This window comes from Balaenoptera musculus, chromosome 11, assembly GCF_009873245.2.
Source record: "Balaenoptera musculus isolate JJ_BM4_2016_0621 chromosome 11, mBalMus1.pri.v3, whole genome shotgun sequence".
In the NCBI taxonomy this organism is placed as follows: domain Eukaryota; kingdom Metazoa; phylum Chordata; class Mammalia; order Artiodactyla; family Balaenopteridae; genus Balaenoptera; species Balaenoptera musculus.
This window is the reverse complement of record NC_045795.1, coordinates 76,533,357-76,552,668: the sequence shown is the minus strand read 5'-3', so window position 1 is coordinate 76,552,668 and position 19,312 is coordinate 76,533,357. Positions and strand designations below refer to the sequence as shown.

At 46.7% G+C, this 19,312-nt stretch overlaps 1 protein-coding gene across 4 annotated transcripts in view; it reads right to left on the bottom strand.

Moving 5' to 3' along the window:
• PTPRG (protein tyrosine phosphatase receptor type G) overlaps positions 1-19,312 on the bottom strand; it is a 721,438-nt gene that overhangs the window by 107,988 nt on the left and 594,138 nt on the right. For all 4 annotated transcript variants that reach the window (XM_036869404.1, XM_036869405.1, XM_036869402.1 and 1 more), the window contains exons 9-10: positions 7,247-7,431; positions 4,110-4,218 (exon numbers count right to left, since the gene is read on the bottom strand). In XM_036869404.1, coding sequence (XP_036725299.1) covers positions 4,110-4,218; positions 7,247-7,431 — 294 coding nt within the window. The remainder of the gene's footprint in view (positions 1-4,109; positions 4,219-7,246; positions 7,432-19,312) is intronic.

The following is a 19,312-nucleotide window of genomic DNA, read 5'->3' as shown; positions in this document are numbered from 1 at the left end:
CTTTTTAAGGCCAAATAATATTCTGCTGTATGTACCATATTTGTTTACCCATTCATTGTTGGACATCTAGATTGCGTCCACCTTTTCTCTATTGTGAATAATGCTAAACAGTATAACTTAAAAAATATATCAGACTGCTTCTTTGTGCTCATCTCAAAAACAATAGTCTTAACATAAACTAAACGTTTGCTTCCTATACATACAAGGCACTGAAAAATTAGCAAAAAACTGCTAAATCTCCAAATAAATAACATTTGTACCTGCTGGAGTTTTTATCTAAACTAGAAGTGGGGCAAGTACCCGACATATTTTTTTATTTGCCCTGCAAGCTTTTTGGAAAAAAAAAAAAAAAGGATTTGCTGCCAACATTGTAAACAGCAACTTTTACCTAAAAATCCCAATTTCCTGCTCATTCCTGAAAAATCACAATATTTGGCAAAACTGAGCTCACCTTCCTGCAGGGCAACATTTGGTCGGGGCTGAGTGTCTGTCACCCCTTTTCGAAGGGCACATTCTGCAATTTCCCACTGACGGCCCTCCCCGCATTTGTATGTGTTCCCTGCCGGGCCCCGGGGCACCTGTATTTGCGACCCCCAACTTAACGATATATTCACTTTGCTCAGCTGGAAAGTGAAATGGGTGAAGAGACAAATGTGGAGAACAGACCGATCTAGACGTCAATACAACCAGGTCAAATGAGGCAGCCTAGGAAGCAAACAGTTCTTGCCTGGCACTAAACATAACCTCCCACCATCAGTGAGTTGCTTCGGGATCGATATGGCACTGCCTCAGACAGGTATACACACCTCCCTTTGTTAAGACAGGAAGAAAGCCCCCTAAGAGACCTGCTTTCCCTGCCCTTTACAAAGGCTTTAATTTAAGGCCAACAAACTGGCCACTCCATCAACATGCCCGCTTTTCATTGATCTTGAACAATTTCCACTGGGGTCAGTTCTAGCCATGGTGACTACGAAGTTTCTACAAGAGCTTTCAGATCAGGAGTCCACCGGCCTGGTGGACTTCAGGGACGGGGGAAAAAAATGAGACCTGCATCCCCACTAAGCTGTCACGAAGATGCAGCTTTTCCTTGCACGAGGAACGTAAGCTCCAAATCTCAGCTGCATTTTAATAGGATCGTCCTATGACTCTGTGGTTGAAATGGGAATATTTTCCTACTGCCTTAGAGTTGTTGGAGCTATTTCGAAGTATCATTTATGTTCATCACTACTCAGAAATCACCGTCGCTAACAGACCCACCACTTGTCATTTAATACTTTCATAAAAGAAGCGCACAGATGACTACGTTCCCAATTTGTTTGTTTAAAATATTTCGACAATTGTATTTGAGCATAATTGGTTTCCTTTCCTATGTATTTTACTTATTTATTTTAAACAATTCTGAGAGAGGATCTGTTGGCTTGGCCAGGCTAACTAATGAGTCTGTGGCTCAAAGAAAAGGCTTAAGAGCCCCTAGTTTCCATGACTGTTGAGAATTGCAAAAAAGGCTTTCGAACACTTAGCAATCAATCTTTTTAGCCATTTGTTGAAGACAATATTTATGCTTTAGGGGTGGTCTGTTGTTGTGTACAAATGATTGGGCTTTGGAATAAGAAATCGGACTCTGCTTAGTATCCAAGTGATTTTTCGCAAGTTACTCAACTGCCCAGGACATCATTTCCTCCTCCGTAAAGTAACACCTGCAGTACAAGTTGCCACGAGTTCAGATGAAATAACCTATGGGCAAATGCTCTGTAACTGGGAGCCACTCTACAGATAATGCTTACCATTATTATCATAGTTACTACAGTAAGGTAAACATAACTTATTTATTACGTTATATAGGACATAAATATTGCTTTATTTACTATAATAATGTAAATATTCCACGGGGCTTCCTCATGCTCCCAAACCAGAGGTAAACTTTATCACTGGGAAACCTAATTATTCTGAACAAAGGTGTCCATGAAATTGCCTAAGTTAATTTCCTTCCCTTTTAAAACTTCAGTCCTAAGAGTTGACCAGCTTTGTACACCGGCCTCTACTGCTCATCAACTCCTACTTGGCTCACCAGAAAAGGCATGCTAGCTTACCTGAAGATTTCGTTTTTCCACTGCCCACTGCTGCAGGGAAGGTGCTAAGGCCATTGTGTGCCCCTTTGTCAACATGCAGGGACAAACACCACTACAGAAAACGAGCACACGCATGTCCACCCCTGAGCAGAGAAAGTCTGCAGACAAAGGAGACACTGGCCATTTTCAACAAGTCACCGCGATCAGACATTTTAAATATTCCGTGCTTGGAATTTACAGCTGACAAGGCCTTTTTGAATTGCATTACATTACAAACATTTAATTTTTCAAAGTCCGTGCAGAAACCAACGAGCTCAGGGGCCTATTAATCAAGAAAGGAGGTTCTGCAGATTCCAGGCTCCTAGCTGGAGTGCATGGAAGGCCTAATTATGATTTATGTGCCGAAAGATCCGGGGATCCACTCTGGCTTCCCGTGCTCTCTCCCCTGGGCTGGCATAGACCTGGCCTTGGCTTTCGGACCCTCCTCAACACAGGCAGATGGGCCAATACGTTCAGGGCAAAGGTGGACATGGTGAGTGTGATTTATTTGTGAGAAAAAATGCAGCCATGTTAATTTCAATTAGTTTAAATGGAAGGATGAGATAATGTGAACATTAGCAAAGAATATTTCAATACTAGATGCAAAATTGCAAAGCTAGAAGGGATCTTTGGAGGGACTCTCAGCTGAAGGGCTTCTTATCCTGGGTTCATCATTTATTATTTTTTACATTAAACCTCATACTTAGGGGGTATTTATCGTTCGTACCAGGCACTGTGCTAATTACTTAACATGCGTCACCCCCTGTCACTCTACAAGGACCCCGTGAGGTCGGTACTCTCACGACTACCACTTTTGGACTGTGAAATTGCAGCTTAGAGAAGCTAGTCAACATTCTCAGAGTCCCAGATACACTAAGTGGCAGCCAGGACTCAACCTTGGGGCCCTCATGTCAGTGCCCTGGCTCTAAGCCAGCTCTTCTCAATCTGTAATGTGCACGCCTGGTACCTGAGCCATCTGGTTAAAATTCAGATTCCTGGGCCCCGCCCTCTGAGATTCTGAGACACTTAGTCTGAGAGGGGCCCATGAATGTGCATTTCTCACAGGATTCCAGACAATGAAGCTGATCCACAGCCTACAGGTTTTATGGAACCCCTAAAGCTGTAGTACGCAAAATTCTGGCATTTTTCTAGAGAAAGTGTCCAAAGTCTTCATCAGATATGTGACTCGCAAAAGTTAAGAATCACTGGCCTGGTGTGTAGGTGTCTCGGAAACTGAGGATTCAGGAAGTAAAGAACCTTACCAGGGAGGGCATCAGACCGGCAGAGCAAAGCCCAATGCCCTGGTTGCTCCCTTCATGCTGGTCTTAGTGCCCCTCACCAAACCAGGTCCGCAAACTACGGCCCACCGGCTGGCTGGCAATTTTTGTCAATAAAGTTTTATTGGAACCAGGACTGGGATTAGGTCGGGGCAAGTAAGACAGAGTGGATCCTGTCTGTATGCAAAATTTCGATATTTTGTTCAAGAACCTTTTGCATTGATTTTGCTTTTAAAAAAAATTCCATTGAAATACAATGTATCTTGATGACAGAGTTTTTAAGAGCTCCTTTGAATTCTGCACCAAAGTGAATGCTCCTCTAGCCTCGCTCTAGTGCTGGTCTGAAACTTTCCACTAGACCCTAAATCAGCTAACTGAATCACGTTAGAAATCCAAAGACGATATTCCTCCACACGACTAGGAGGTGATTCTGTGATCTGACACAGTATTAGACAAATACTTGGTTCCCCACAGCTGGAAAATAACAGTAATTAAAAAAATAATCAACACTTCATTCTTCTTCCCCTCTTCTGGCCTGTGAAACCCCCAACCAAAAAGACGGGCTTAAATTCCCCAGGCTTTTCAGGTGTTATTGCAAACCCCACACTGATGCTTAGGCCAGGTTTGTATTCTTGTGTCCAAGCACCTGAACGGGAAAAAAGACAAAGCCCAAGGGAGAAGGGACCCGGGGGATGCAGGGCAGACAGAAAGGGCAGCTACTCACCTTGGAAGAGCATGGTCTGGCTGAAGTCACTCCTCATGTCATTGCGACACACGGCCTGGACCCGGAACAGATAAAGGCTGTCAGGTGAGACAGGGCTAATGGTGGCTTTCTGCAGGGGAGGAAAGAACAGGCAGTGAGCTGGTTTTGAAGGCCAGAGCACACTTTACATTTGAAAGCCAAACCTAAAAGAATGTTAAGTGCTGCCTGTAGGTTTCTGGGTACCAAGGCAAAGCACAACAGACAAACAGATGTTTCCTCACTGACCGAAAGGCTCACCTTGAAAAGAATGAGCTTTCAGAAATAACCTCACCTGGGAATCTGTTTTCGACATGGAAATGTGTAGGGTAAGAGAACAAAAAGCCGTCCTGGCTCAGATACTTGACTCGGGCTTGGAACGTGCCTTCAGCCCTCTTTATACTCACAAGGCTGGGACTTCTATCAAAACTACTCTACCTTATAAACGATAGTGATTTACCCTAGACAGCCTCTAGAATTATCAGGTGTACTGAATTTCCAGGGCTGTGCAGAGTTTAGCGCAGCCAAAACAAAATCTCTGTGTGTCTGTTTCTTTGCAGTTTAAAGGCATTGTTGTACCTTGACCTTGGATAATATGGGGCACGATGCGAGAAGAACACCTGACTAGAGGTCAGAGGACAGGAGATCTACCTGTGTCACACCACTCACCAGCTGTGTGATTCCGAGTCAGTTGCTCAAAGTCTTTTGGCCTCTGCTCCCTTCAACTGTTAAATGCAGAGAGTAATATTTCCCTCACAGGGTTCTTGTGAGTGCTGTACAACAAAGGCTAGGCAAGCCTTGTTCATAGGTAGTCCACACCACAAAATGGAAAGTACACCCCCAGTCTAACACAGGGGTGGCAAGCGACAGCCCACAGCCCAAATCCGTTTTTTGTAAATAAAGTTTTATTGGCACACAGGCACGCCCATTCATTTACCTGTTGCTATGGCAGCTTTCACCCTTCGACGGCAGAGTTGAGTAGCTGCCCACAGAGGCCATATAGCCCTTAAAGTCTAAAATCTTAACTCTCTGACTCTGTCTAGAAAAAAGTTTTCCAACCCCTGGTCCAACATCACAAGCCAAATCCAGACCCCCATTCCTCAAAGCTTTATTCCAAGAGTCTTTTAAAAATCAGAAAATGGAAAATACCTAAAAAGCCAGCAGGGCTTGCTTCCTGAAGAAACAAACAACAAAAGCAACTGATTTTCAAAGACTCCCTAATGGATGAAATGTCTTGTCATCCCATTGTGGGCCAAGTCCAGAAAGCAGCTCTGGGAGCTTAATCAGAGTGGGTTTTCCCCAGTGTAGCTACTGAAAACCTCTGAAGAGGCATTAAAATGTTATCGTGGCCACGCCTGCTATCTGTTGCCTAGCAAATGGATTGCTGGTGAGAGGAGGAGGTTGGGGTCAAGTTATTTCACTTTCAGCCTCATTTCTCTCTTTTGGAAAAAGGAGGCAGTAACACCTGTCCCACAGGTTGGCAGCGAGGGCATGAGAGAGAGAGATGGATGCTGGAGAATGCCGGGAAAATGTTCAGTATGACTTTTAGGCTTATGGGCCACAAGAACCCCAAGTTGGAGGATAGCTTTGCCTGCCACTAAGTCAGCACTCTCAACTTCTTGAGGAATTAATTAATTTTGTGTGTCCCCAAAGAAAATAACCACCCCTAGAAATTCTTATAAAAAAAGAACTTGCTGTCAAAGCATGTTTTTCTCTACAGCTCTCTCTTTCTCTGAAACTCATTTATGCCTCATTCTCTAAACCTCCAACCCCGTCTTCTGTTCAGAGCAATATCTTCGCTCCATCTATGCAGGGATTTATTAGAATTCACTCCAAGCCGTTTATCTATTCATCTCTGCATGTTTAATTATTTTCCACTTAGAATAAGAAACCGAATAAGCGCCTAGATAGTTTCTGCTGATTAATGCAAGCCACCTCAGTTCAGAAAGAGAAACATCCCTCACGGAGTTCCAGTCGTGACAAGAGAAAGGTTAAAACACATCATAACCTTGGGTGCCTTTCAATAGATTCCTCTCCGATTTCATGAAGCTCATCATTCCCTAATGTGACCCAGCTAACAATGTCTAGTGGGGAAATGAAAACATAAATGGAAATGAAGTAAAAGAATCTTCATCTAAAGGAATACGAAAAGTATTATTCTATAACTGATTGAATGGGCCCCGGGGACTCTGTACGGGGAGGAAAAAAAGTGCTAACAGTCATTAAGAATCCCACTCAGTGCTATTACATTTTCCATGTGCATATACAATTATGGGCTTCATTATCCCAAAGACTTCTTTTGATTAACAATAAACGCCAGGCTTTCAAACCCAAATGTGTCACTTTGAGTTTCCCTGCAGAGATGTAAAGACCAGCGCTTGTTGGAGCGATTGCTTTTCCAGGGGAAGAAGACAGCTTCTGCAAACATCTGTTCTGAAGGGCCTTGGTGGGGACTGGGCACTAAATATTTATGCACATTTAAGATGAGCAGCTGGATTGGGCATGTGTAGCTCAAAGTGAGGTCAGGTATCACAGCGTCTGAGAGTCTGAGAACAGTGGCTAAAAATTCCGTGGTCACTGGGGTCTAGCAGGTCGGAATGTACGAGGCAGATGAAATGTGACAGAAGGGAGTGGTGGGGACTTCGGAAAGCTGCTTGGGGTGGGTGACAGTATAGGGGTGGGGAGGAGGATGGGGGCGACAGCTGCAATAATAATAACAGCCAGTACTGGCACGGTGCTTGCTCTGTGCTGGGCCCTGCTCTACAACTGTAGAACTCACTTAACATTTACAGCAACGCTATCAGAGAGGACAAGGGCTTCGTAGAGGCTTTCGGATTTTTTTTTTTTTTTTTTTTTTTAAATAATGAAAGAAAAAGCAGTCAGTTTTGAAGGGCCCAGTTACAAAGAAATTAACTCTTTTCCGGGTGGTGTAGCCGTCAAGTATAAAGGCGGGGTGGAGCCCGGGCAGGCTCCGGCCCCGGTTCACCCGGTTCACCCCGATGGCACCTGCCCTCAGCAGGCGGCGTAGGGCTGGGATGCCACAGGGAAAAGCACGCCGAAGAGATGCGCAGGGGCCCCTCTCATTGCTACAGACACCCTGACTCAGAACAGGGAGGCTTTACCAAGTCCTTGTCGCTGTCCTTTGTGAACGTCTTCTCCTTCTCGTCCTCGTTCTTGGTCCAGCTGTAGGAGATCATGTAGTTCATGATGGGTGGGTGGTAGATGGTCTCCGGCTGGTTCCAGGACACCTGCAGCGCTGTCTGGTTCAGGGGCTGCACCTTCATGTGGATGGGCGGAGAGCTGCAGACTGAAGACACACGGCCAAGCTCAGGGCCTCCTGGCACTACATACGTACACGCCCCGTGTCCCTCAAGACCGCGACCTCGAAAGGTTGACACAGTAGGATGGGGAACACCGACGCCCCCCATCGCTTGGATCCACCGGCTGCTAACATTTTGCCACACCTGTTCTCCCTCCCCCCTCCTCTTTCTACACACACACACGCACACACACACGCACACACGCTTTCCTGCTGTGTCACTGAAAGCAAGTTGCAGACATTCTGAACTTCACTCCTTAAACTCAGGTCTGTATCTCCTAAGAATAAGGACATTCTCGTCTATAATGGCAATGTCTGAGTGTCTATGTGCTCCCCAAATTCATGTGTTGAAACCTAATGCCCAATGGGATGGTATTAGGGGGTCGAGCTTGGGGAGACAATTAGATCATGGCGGTGGAGCCCTCACGAGTGGGATTAATGTCCTCATAAGTAGGCCCCAGAGAGCTCCCTCACCCCTTCTGCCACGTTAGGACATAGTGAGAAGACGGCTGTCTGTGAACCAGGGAGCAAGTTCTCACCAGACAGTGAGTCTACCAGCACCTTTATCTTAGACCTCCCAGCCTCCAGAACGGTGAGAAATAAATTTCTGTTGTTTGTAAGACACTCAGTCTATGCTATTTGTTACAGCAGCCCAAGCTGACTACTGTCATACCTAAGAAAATAAACACTAACTTGATATTATCTGACATTTACTTCATCCCTATTCAAATTTCCCTAACTGTCTCCAAAAGATTGTTTATATAACCCTTTCCCCGCCCACATGACATGTCACATTCAGTGTTATAATGCTTTAACCTCTTTTAATCTAGCATTCTCATCTGGCCTCTTCTTCCACAATGAATTTTTTTAGAAGCCAGGCCACCTGACATGTGGAATGTCCCAACTAACTAAAATTGCAGATGACATTTTATTGTAGATAGATCAGAGTGTAAACAAATACAATGCAAAATGAGACTTTAAATAATTTTAAAGCAAAGGCACAAAAAACCAGGACGACTTTCTCTGGACCAGCAGGACTCTGTATAACTATCCTGATGCAGGGCAAAGGAAAAGTCAGGCTAATTCCCCTGTTTATTCCTTGTGGCCGGCAGGTTTGAAGGAATGTGGGGGATCTATATCTATCTACTAACAAACCCATTTAAGGGCTGAGAGTATCAAGTCAGCCATTAACAGCGACATTTTGGCCCTCCAAACGTGCTCTTTCCCAGTGGCCTTGGTTCCTGCCCGCACAGGGCTTCCATTCTGAAGCAGGGTTTCTCAACCTCAGCACCACCGGCCTCTCGGGCCAGAAGATTCTTTGCTCTTGGGGGCTGTCGTGTGCACCGTAGGATGTTCAGCGGCATCCTGGGCCTCTACCCACTAGATGCCGGTAGCACTGCCCCCAAGTCAAAACAACCAAAAATGTCCCCAGGTGTCGCCAAATGTCCCCGGGGTGCCAAACACCCCTGAGAACTACAGGTCTAAAGAGGGAGATGGGAATTCATCAAAGAATGACACGTGTGCAGCTACTATCACACACCAGGATGGGGTGGGCGGAGGGGAGGAGAGGAACGCTGTATTTTCCAAGCACTTTCTAGGGAGACTTGATTCATGCTACAGGGTCCAGGGAAGACTGTTGTGAGGCAGGTGCATCCAACTGAGAACTGCGTGGAGATTCACTACGTGGGGGTCAGGGGAAGAGGGGAGGCCGGCCAAGGGACCTCAGCAGGAAGAAGGCCTGAGGGGCCCAAAGGAAGGCAGTGGGGCTGGATCAAGGGAGGCCGGTGGAGCGGGAAGCCTCGCAGGCCCAGATGAAAATTCTGGCCTTCACCCTACGGCACTCCGAAGCCATGGGAAGGATCTGAACCAGAGAACGACGCAGGCAGGTGTGCACTTTACAAAGCTCCCTGGAGCTTCAGCTGAGCAAAGAAGAACCCAGAGGGGCTAAGAGAGGAGCAGAGAGGCCTGTGAGGAAGTGCTGCAGACAGCTGGGTGCTTGTCCTCCTAGGAGAGAACAGGAGAACAGCAGGTTCTAGAGCAGACAGAGGCAAAGCCTGGCGATGCGCTGGACAAGGAGGGGCATGAGGGCGAGGGACGCAGTGAGGACGATGCTGGGGTTTGGGGGACAGGAGGGGAGCAGCCCTGGAGGGGACGGGCCAGGGGACGTGGGGCTTGGTTCTGGCTTCTCCCAGGAGCCCATCTACAAGCCAAGCAGCCCACCATGAGCCGGAGTCCCCTGTTTGCTCCTCAAGAGCCCCAAGCCCAAGGCAGCCCTGGGGAGGATGGCTTTCCTGCCAGAGAAGCAGGGGCCCAGCTCTAAGGAGCCGGCTGACGGAGAAAAGCGGAGATTGGTTTTGACAGGGAGGTATCCTTTTGCTCTTCGACTGCCAAACCCCGCTTCAGTCGGACAGATTCGCTTTGTGCAACTGAGACAAGAAGGAAGGGATAAATTAATGAGGCATCCCCACTGCCCTGCAGAACCCCGGAAGGCATTTCGCTGCCTGCTGCGCAAATGCCACCAGAGCAGGGACATCAAAGAAAGAATGTGATGTTAAGGCTCCCACAGAGACAGGGGGTGAAATGACAGAGTGCTGACACTAGGTGGCGCTCACATACCATTTTAAAATACCCTAACGTCTAAGTGGTTTATAGTTTCTCAAAAGAGGGCGGGGCTGGGGAGGAGGAGGAATCAGGGAAAGATCTACATCCCCAACTTTCCAAATACCAATAATGAACCAAGGAGATTTATATACTCGGAAGCTCGTGTCCTTCCAATGATGACATGTCAGATTTTCTGACTTCTACATCTTTTCTCACCTCCCCCTATGTTTTTACTTATCTCCTTCATTCTGAAGCCATCACTCCCCTGCTCCAATTAGGGGTGAGCCGTATGGGGATGCACGTATCTCTTAACAGTTACATCATAACCACACAAATAAGCCTATCACCCACATGCGGATGCAACCATTCTTCTTATTTATTCTTTGAAATAAAAATAGCTGGCTTTTTCTTTGCTCATTAAGATGATTCATGTTAATGTTTTTAAAAAGAAATCCAAGTCATCCAAAAAAGTAAGAAGAAGAAAGTTTTAAAAAATCACCCGAAATCCCAGTATCCAGAGACAACCACTGTTAACTTTCTGGGGATCCAACGTCTTCATGCATGTGTAAAAACACATACATGCAATCTGATGTAAATGGGATACAACGCATTATGGCCCTGTGAGTGAATTTGTTGTACTTGTTGTATTTTACTAAGTCACGTATATATTGCCTTGTCAAGAAGAGCTTGGTAACACTGTTCTGAATGAAAGTACACAATCCCACTGTCTCAATGGACTAGAAAATATTGGTTTAGGCTCACAAAGGTGGACGGCCTGGCCTCACTCTAAGAGGACCACCTTTTTTTTCGGCCATGCTGTGCAGCATGCGGGATCTTAGTTCCCTGACCGGGGATCGAACCGTGCCCCCTGCACTGGGAGCGTACAGTCTTCACCACTGGACAGCCTGCCGGGGCGGGGGTGGGGAATTCCGTAACTGAGGGGCCTCCACAGATCCACACTTGTCTGAGGCCACACACGGGGGCGCTGGGCCGGAGGCTTGTGGGCTGAGGTTCGCCCATCTCGGCCTAAGGGAGGAGTAGGTGGAACAAATTTCCCTTCTGCTCTTCATCTCCCTGAGAGGGTGGATTCTTCTGGGCCAGATGTGGAGGAAGTGTTTGCAGATTACAAGGAGGACCTAGAACAGGGGTTGGCACACTTGTTCCGTAAAGGGCAGGACAGTAGGTGTGCTTGGCTTTGCCGGCCACATGGTCTCTGTCACAACTACGCAGCTCTGCCTATGAAGCACAGAAGCAGCCGAGGTCATCCGGACATGATGGGCGTGGCTCTGCTGCAATGAAACTGGCTATGGGCCCCGCATTGCCATTTCATACCGTTTTCATGTGTCATGAAACTTTCTTCTTTTCATTTTTTTCAACTTTTTAACACAGAAACACCACTTTCAGCTCCTGGCTGTACAGAAGGTGCTGGTGGGAGAGTTTTGGCCTGTGGATCAGTGGTTTGGTGATTCCAGACGTAGAAGCTAAAGGGAGGCCAAACCTTTGTTTGAAACACGTTTACCGACTGCATCTGTGTTGTTTGTGCCGTATTCTGCCCCGCACACAGCCTGAGAGGCCCCCTCCCCTGCAGAGCTGAGATCTTCCTGCGCTCAGTACTTCGTGGCGTGATACTGTTGACCTCGTGGACTGTCTGCAATGAGCAATCACACTCCCCTACTAGAATGTAAGCTCCACGAGGCTGCACACTTTCTGTCTCGTTTGCTACACTGTCCTCGGTACTCAATCAGAGCCCAGTGCGCAGCGGGCTCCCCGTAAATTTGGGCTGAACGAACGGCACGCTGAGTGGACGGAATCGACCCCTTGGTCTTGCCCTGGCCCACAGGTCCCATGTGACATGACCCCTTCCACGTCTCTGACCTCACCGCCCTCCACCCCCTCCTCACCGCCTCCTCGGTGGCCAGCCCACACCCAGTCTCCCTGAAGCTCCGGCTTCCTCGCCGAGGTCTCCTCTGTGCTCCCCGGGCCCCTCGGCCCCCTCCCTCAGCGTGCTCATCACGCCCCTAGGGGAGACGAGATGACCAGACACCCTCCAAAGAACTCGTGCCTTGTGCTTCCAAGCTTTGCGGGCCTTTTCAGGGATGCACACCCTTCTTTCCAACAAAACCTCCCCCCAAATCCCAAGGACCACAGACAAAAGCGGCACTGTGGTACATCACAGAAGGGACAGTTTAGAAGAGCTCGTATAATAAAGGGTGGGCTTTGGAGCCAGACTCATATGGACCCTTGTGTTCTCATCTGTAAAATGGGTGGCTAGTACCAGGTAATAATATCCTCCTCACAGAGTTGGGGTAACAATCACAGAGAACGCTGTGGGCCAACCAGAATCTGAGGGTCTGACGTCCAGTGGCACACGCAGGGGACAAGCTGCCAGGCCCACACAGTGTTTGAAAACATACAAAGCTGGCTTTTTAAACTGGGCCTCCATCCACACACAGCAGTGGTTTCCTGGGCGGCAGTGCAGGCCCCCTTCAGACAGGTGTGTGCGCTCACATCTGCCACAGTCCCCGCCCCTCCCCACTGCCTTCACCCACAGCTGCCTGGCCCCCAAGGCCAGGTGAATTTCCCACTGATCTAAAACAAGCACCAGAAGCCCGGCCTTAGGCGGAGAACAGGTGCCTAACACCCCTGACAAATGGCCACTGCAAATGCACCTAACACAGGGAGTTGGCCAAGCGTCTTGAGACATCCTTTTGCACAAAATCAAAGCCTTTTAACCATGAGGGAGGCACCACTCCCGGCTCTCTAAACAAATGTCCCCTGTGAGGTGCTCCTGACCTCAGCCTCCCCTTCTGGGGGCCTGATTACCTTCTCACTGGTGTCTGATTGCATTTCACAGGCATCTCGGATGATGCTCTACCAGCTCTGAGAATTCCTGCCTTCATTCTGAACCACCTGTGATTAGGATCCCAGCCTTCGTTAAATAATGAAGAGGCTTCTAGCAGAGCACCCAAGGTCCTCTGATTCTCAATCAACGTCAAGGATATTTTCTCAGTGGTTCCACAAGTAAATGAGAGATTCCCCTACCCCCAAATCCTCTTCCTTCGGGGCGTCTGAGATAAACTCACGGGACCCTTTCTCTGCAAAAGTTAGTGTAACTTCCAAGTGCCTTAAACGATTTGGATCTGAAGTCCTCCCTGGGGCCTCCTCCCACCCCTGGACCCCTCCAAGTTTCACACGTAAGGCAACGGGCCAATTATTGATCGGGCATCAGATGAACAGCACTGTTCAAACACAGCAATCCGGTGCCATCCGCCTCTTACGGAGCTTGTCAACAGACAAGAAACTGCTGCCTCCTGCGGGGTGGGGTGCGGCGACATCATACACCAGCCCAGCGGAGGACCACAGGGGAGACAGATGCCGCCCACCGGGGACCCGCCTGCCTGGCAGGGAAGGAGAGGAGTACCGTCTCCTCTTCAGCAGAAGGGACCTCTCAGCTGAACAAAGCCACCAGCCTAGCCTCAGACAGCTCAAATGCCTGTCATTTCCTTACCGCCTTTAGGGGAAATTTCCAAAGAAATGGCCTTAGGGAAGGATTTCTCATTTTGAAGGGCTGTATCCAAAAGGTCTAGGTAAACACAAAATCCCCCAAAGCTGATCACGTAGGACTTCAAACCTGGCATCTTGGTGCTCTGGGGTGTCATCTTCCCCCCTCCATGCTCAAGAGCTCATGAAAGGGAAACCGCAGGGGCGAAGGTGCCGGAACCGGATCAAAGCCGGATCCCAGCTCTGGCATTTTGGGGATTTACAACACCCGAACTCTCTCTGCTTGGAGTTGCCAAGCACACGCCACGGGCCAGGCTCTGTGTCTTCCTCTCAGATGGTCCACAAGGGCACCCTCTCCCCTAAAGATGAAGGAAGACACTGGGTCCAGAGAGACCAAGCCACTGGGCTGGGCCAAGGACCCTGAGTGGGAGGAGGGCTGGGAACTGGAACGCAGCCTGTAGTAGTCCATACCATCGCATATGTTCTAGCCACAAACACCTCCCACATCTGTTTTCCTATCTGCAAGACGGCAATGAAGAGGTCAGGAGGGTAACTCAAAAGTGCTTAAAAGGTGAAAACTGTCCCACGCAGACACAATGCATCACTACTACGGCTCAGGTCTGTGCTTCTTCCCTGGTTAACAATACTTGGCACAAAAAGCTTCCTTCCCACTCCCTCTGCCTTCCTGGTTTTCTTTGTTCCCAATGACAGATGAGAGTGTGGGTCTCTTGACAATTTCCAGAGCAGCCTCCAACTCCTTCGAGGCCCTCGAAAACTGGGCGCAGCCCAAGTAACCATTCTCCCCCATCAGAAATACAGACTAAGCTCGTGGTCCCTCAAGCTATCACGGGGAAGCTGGAAATAGCTGTGGTGGCGCAGGGTGCAGCACTCCCCCATGGGATTCACCAGATGGCTGAAAGAGCCCATGGCACCAAAAAGGTTAGATACTCCCAGCAGTAAGGATTATGTGATTACATGCTTTTAAGGAAACTATTATAGGAATTCCGTAAAAAGGTTTAATAAAGACCCTGACCTAGATTTGAGGGATTGGTTAGGAAAGGCTTACTGAGCACAGTGATGTTTGAACTGATTAGGTGTTTATAAAATGAGCGGGAAGGGACTTCCCTGGTGGCGCAGTGGTTAAGAAGCTGCCTGCCAATGCAGGGGACACGGGTTCTAACCCTGGTCCGGGAAGATCCCACATGCCGCGGAGCAACTAAGTCCGTGCGCCACAACTACTGAGCCTGCGCTCTAGAGCCCGCGAGCCACAGTTACTGAGCCCGTGCACCGCAACTACTCAGCCCACGCACCACAACTACTGAAGCCCACGCGCCTAGAGCCCGTGCTCCGCAACAAGAGAAGGCACCACAATGAGAAACCCGTGCACCGCAACAAAGAGTAGCCCCCGCTCGCCACAACTAGAGAAAGCCTGCGCGCAGCAACGAAGACACACGCAGCCACAAATAAAAATAAATAAAATAAATTTTTAAAAAAAGAAAATGAGCAGGAAGGAAGGAAGGAGCCTTAGATATGGCAGACAGAAAAACAGCTCGTGCAAAGGCCCTCAGGCGGGAAAACTGGAAAGAAAACTAGCATGGCTTGGCAAGCAGAGAATGAGAAGGAGGATGGTTGAGACCAGGTCTCAAAGGAAGTGAAGTGTGTGGAGCTGGGTTCATCCCTGGGCAGCTCTGGCCAGACATTGCTGGAGGACCACTTTCTCATGATGTGGGAGACACCAAGTTCCCCCAAGCACTAGGGCAACTGCTTTCAAGTTTTAAATCTAAGGTATCTTAAATAATGCAAGCTCTAACCTGTTATGAGATAACAGAAAATATATATATTGGTCTCTGCCCCAGGTTCCCAGCATAGGGCTCCTAAAACCCTTGTAACTTCCAAAGTGATACTAGGAGCATCTCTTATTCTTTTTTAAATTTCTTTTAAAACAATCATTCAGTTTATTTAAACTAAAAAACAATTGAAACAACAGTTCACTCCTTTCTCCCACCCCTACCCCCACCCCTGTCAGTTGCCTGTATCTATGAGCTCGGTTTTTGTTTTCACATATGAGTGAGATCATATGGTATTTATCTTTCTCTGTCTGACTTAGTTCACTTAGCATGATGCCCTCAAAGTCCACCCATGTTGTTGCAAATGGCAAGATTTCATTCTTTTCTATGGCTTAATAATATTCCATTATATAGATACCACATTTTCTTTATCCATTCATCTATCAATGGACACTTCGGTTGTTTCCTTATCTTGGGTATTTGTACATAATGCAATGAACATGTGGGTGGATATATCTTTTTCAAGTTAGAGTTTTTGTTTCCTTCAAACAAAGAAGAAAACACATCCATACACTGGGAGGGTGAACACACCCAACTCAATGGCGACAGAAGCTCCTGTGCTCAGGACCTGCTCAGACCTCACCCTATGTTTCCCTTCATCCAGCTGTTCATCTGCACCCTGTGTCATATCCTTTAATAAACTGGTAAATGTAAGTAAGTGCTTCCCTGAGTTCTGTGAGCCACTCTAGCAAATTAATCAAACCAGAGGAGGAAATCATGGGTACCTCCAATTTGTAACCAAATCGGACAGAAGTTACGGGTAATTTGGGGATCTCCTACTTGCGATTGGCATCTGAAGCGGGGTGGAAGCAGTCTTGTGGGACAGAAGCCACCGTTGCAACGGAGTTACACTGTAGGACACCCAGCTGGTGCTGCAGAGAATTGCTTGTTGTGCGGAAACCCCTACCCCCATATCTGGTGACCAGAAGTGAAGGATTGTGCGTAAAAGTGAAGGAGAAACACACAGGAGGTGGAGAACCTACTCAGGAGGGAGAACTAAATTTCCCTAATACACCTGTGGAGTTCTTTTCTACACCACCTCACAGTATCCCCTCCGCTCCCACGAACAAGCCTTGGTGTGCAATTCCGTTTATCAGCCAACAACTGAGCGTTAGAAGCTCTGTGGCAACTACCCCGGAAGACAGCAAACTGGAAAACTTTCTTACACTGTGCATACGATGGAGCCATATGCTCAAAGTACAAGAGCAGCAGCCAGAGTCCTCCAAGCACGCAGGTTTGACTTTCCCCATTATGCTATTCCTGACCTACTTCCTTGGAGTCCATCTTCTATGTGATATCCCTCTTCTGCTGAGAGCTAAAGGCCAGGGGAAGTGCCTCTGTCCTGTGCAGGGGAAAGCGTTGTTCAGCTTGGCGCTCAGGGAGGTGGCAAAGTCCAGAGTGTGCATCATCCAAGCCCTGCTTGAGAACAGCTGCTCCTCAGACACTGGGTGGAAGGCTGGATTCCATATGCCCCAAAGCCCCTTCCCTCCTTTCCAACTTTAACATGCTGTGATTTCCTGCCAAAAGGGCACAATGGACCTATCCCCCTTTAACTGAGCACAGCATCCTTTCTGCATGGTACCTCTTTACTTCTCCTGCAGGCTTTCTCTAGTCACAGGTTCCAACCGAGGGTCTATACCAGAAACCAGGGTGCAGGTGTGCAAATGCCCAGTGCCCTTATACTGAAGCTGGACAAGTCTCCTACTTCCCATGGCTGAGATGATGTTATGGCCTCGTTTATCATGAAGAAACACCTGGGTCATGTAGAGTCCTATAGCTGTCCTCAGCACTGCAAGACTTTTCAAAACACCATCCAAGATCTAAGATCCCGTGAGCTATCTTTTTAGGTGATCCCAATGGCCATATCAAGAGATCAACTAGAATTAAAGAACAAACAAAGAGAGATGAACAATACAATAACTGAAATGAAAACTACACTAGAAGGAATCAATAGCAGAATAATTGAGGCAGAAGAATGGGTAAGTGACCTGCAAGACAGAATGGTGGAATTCACTGCTGCAGAACAGAATAAAGAAAAAAAGAATGAAAAGAAATGAAGACAGCCTAAGAGGCCTCTGGGACAACATTAAATGCAACAACATTCGCATTATAGGGGTCCCAGAAGGAGAAGAGAGAGAGAAAGGACCCCAGAAAATATTTGAAGAGACTGTAGTCGAAAACTTCCCAAACATGGGAAAGGAAATAGCCACCCAAGTCCAGGAAGCACAGAGAGTCCCAGGCAGGAGAAACATGCCGAGACACATAGTAATCAAAGTGGCAAAAATTAAAGACAAAGAAAAATTATTGAAAGCAGCAAGGGAAAAACGACAAATAACATACAAGGGAACTCCCATAAGGTTAACAGCTGATTTCTCAGCAGAAACTCTACAAGCCAGAAAGGAGTGGCATGATATACTTAAAGTGATGAAAGGGAAGAGCCTACAACCAAGATTACCCTACCCAGAAAGGATCTCATTCAGATTCGATGGAGAAATCAAAAGCTTTACAGACAAGCAAAAGCTAAGAGAATTCAGCACCACCAAACCAGCTCTACAACAAATGCTAAAGGAACTTCTCTAAGTGGGAAACACAAGTGAAGAAAAGGACCTACAAAAGCAAACTCAAAACAATTAAGAAAATGGTCATAGGAACATACATATCGATAATTACCTTAAACATGAATGGATTAAATGCTCCAACCAAAAGTCACAGGCTTGCTGAATGGATACAAAAACAAGACCCATATATATGCTGTCTACAAGAGACCCACTTCAAACCTAGGGACACATACAGACTGAAAGTGAGGGGATGGAAAAAGGTATTCCATGCAAATGGAAATCAAAAGAAAGCTGGAGTAGCAATACTCACATCAGATAAAATAGACTTTAAAATAAAGAACGTTACAAGAGACAAGGAAGGACACTACATAATGATCAAGGGATCAATCCAAGAAGAAGATATAACAATTATAAATATATATGCACCCAACATAGGAGCACCTCAATACATACAGCAACTGCTAACAGCTATAAAAGAGGAAATCGACAGTAACACAGTAATAGTGGGAGACTTTAACACCTCACTTACACCAATGGACAGATCATCCAGACAGAAAATTAATAAGGAAACACAAGCTTTAAATGACACAATAGACCAGATAGATTTAATTGATATTTATAGGACATTCCATCCAAAAACAGCAGATTACACTTTCTTCTCAAGTGCGCACAGAACATTCTCCAGGATAGATCACATCATGGGTCACAAATCAAGCCTCAGTAAATTTAAGAAAACTGAAATCATATCAAGCATCTTTTCTGACCACAACTCTATAAGATTAGAAATGAATTACAGGGAAAAAAGTTAAAAACACAAACACATGGAGGCTAAATAATATGTTACTCAATAACCAAGAGATCACTTAAGAAATCAAAGAGGAAATCAAAAAATACCTAGAGACAAATGACAATGAAAACACGATGATCCAAAACCTATGGGATGCAGCAAAAGCAGTTCTACGAGGGAAGTTTATAGCTATACAAGCCTACCTCAAGAAATAAGAAAAATCTCAAATAAACAATCTAACCTTACACCTAAAGGAAGTAGAGAAAGAAGAACAAACAAAACCCAAAGTTAGCAGAAGGAAAGAAATTGTAAAGATCAGAGCAGAAATAAATGAAATAGAAACAAAGAAAACAATAGCAAAGATCAATAAAACTAAAAGCTGGTTCTTTAAGAAGATAAACAAAATTCATAAACCATTAACCAGACTCATCAAGAAAAAGAGGGAGAGGACTCAAATCAATAAAATTAGAAATGAAAAAGGAGAAGTTACAACAGACACCGCAGAAATACAAAGCATCCTAAGAGACTACTACAAGCAACTCTATGCCAATAAATTGGACAACCTGGAAGAAATG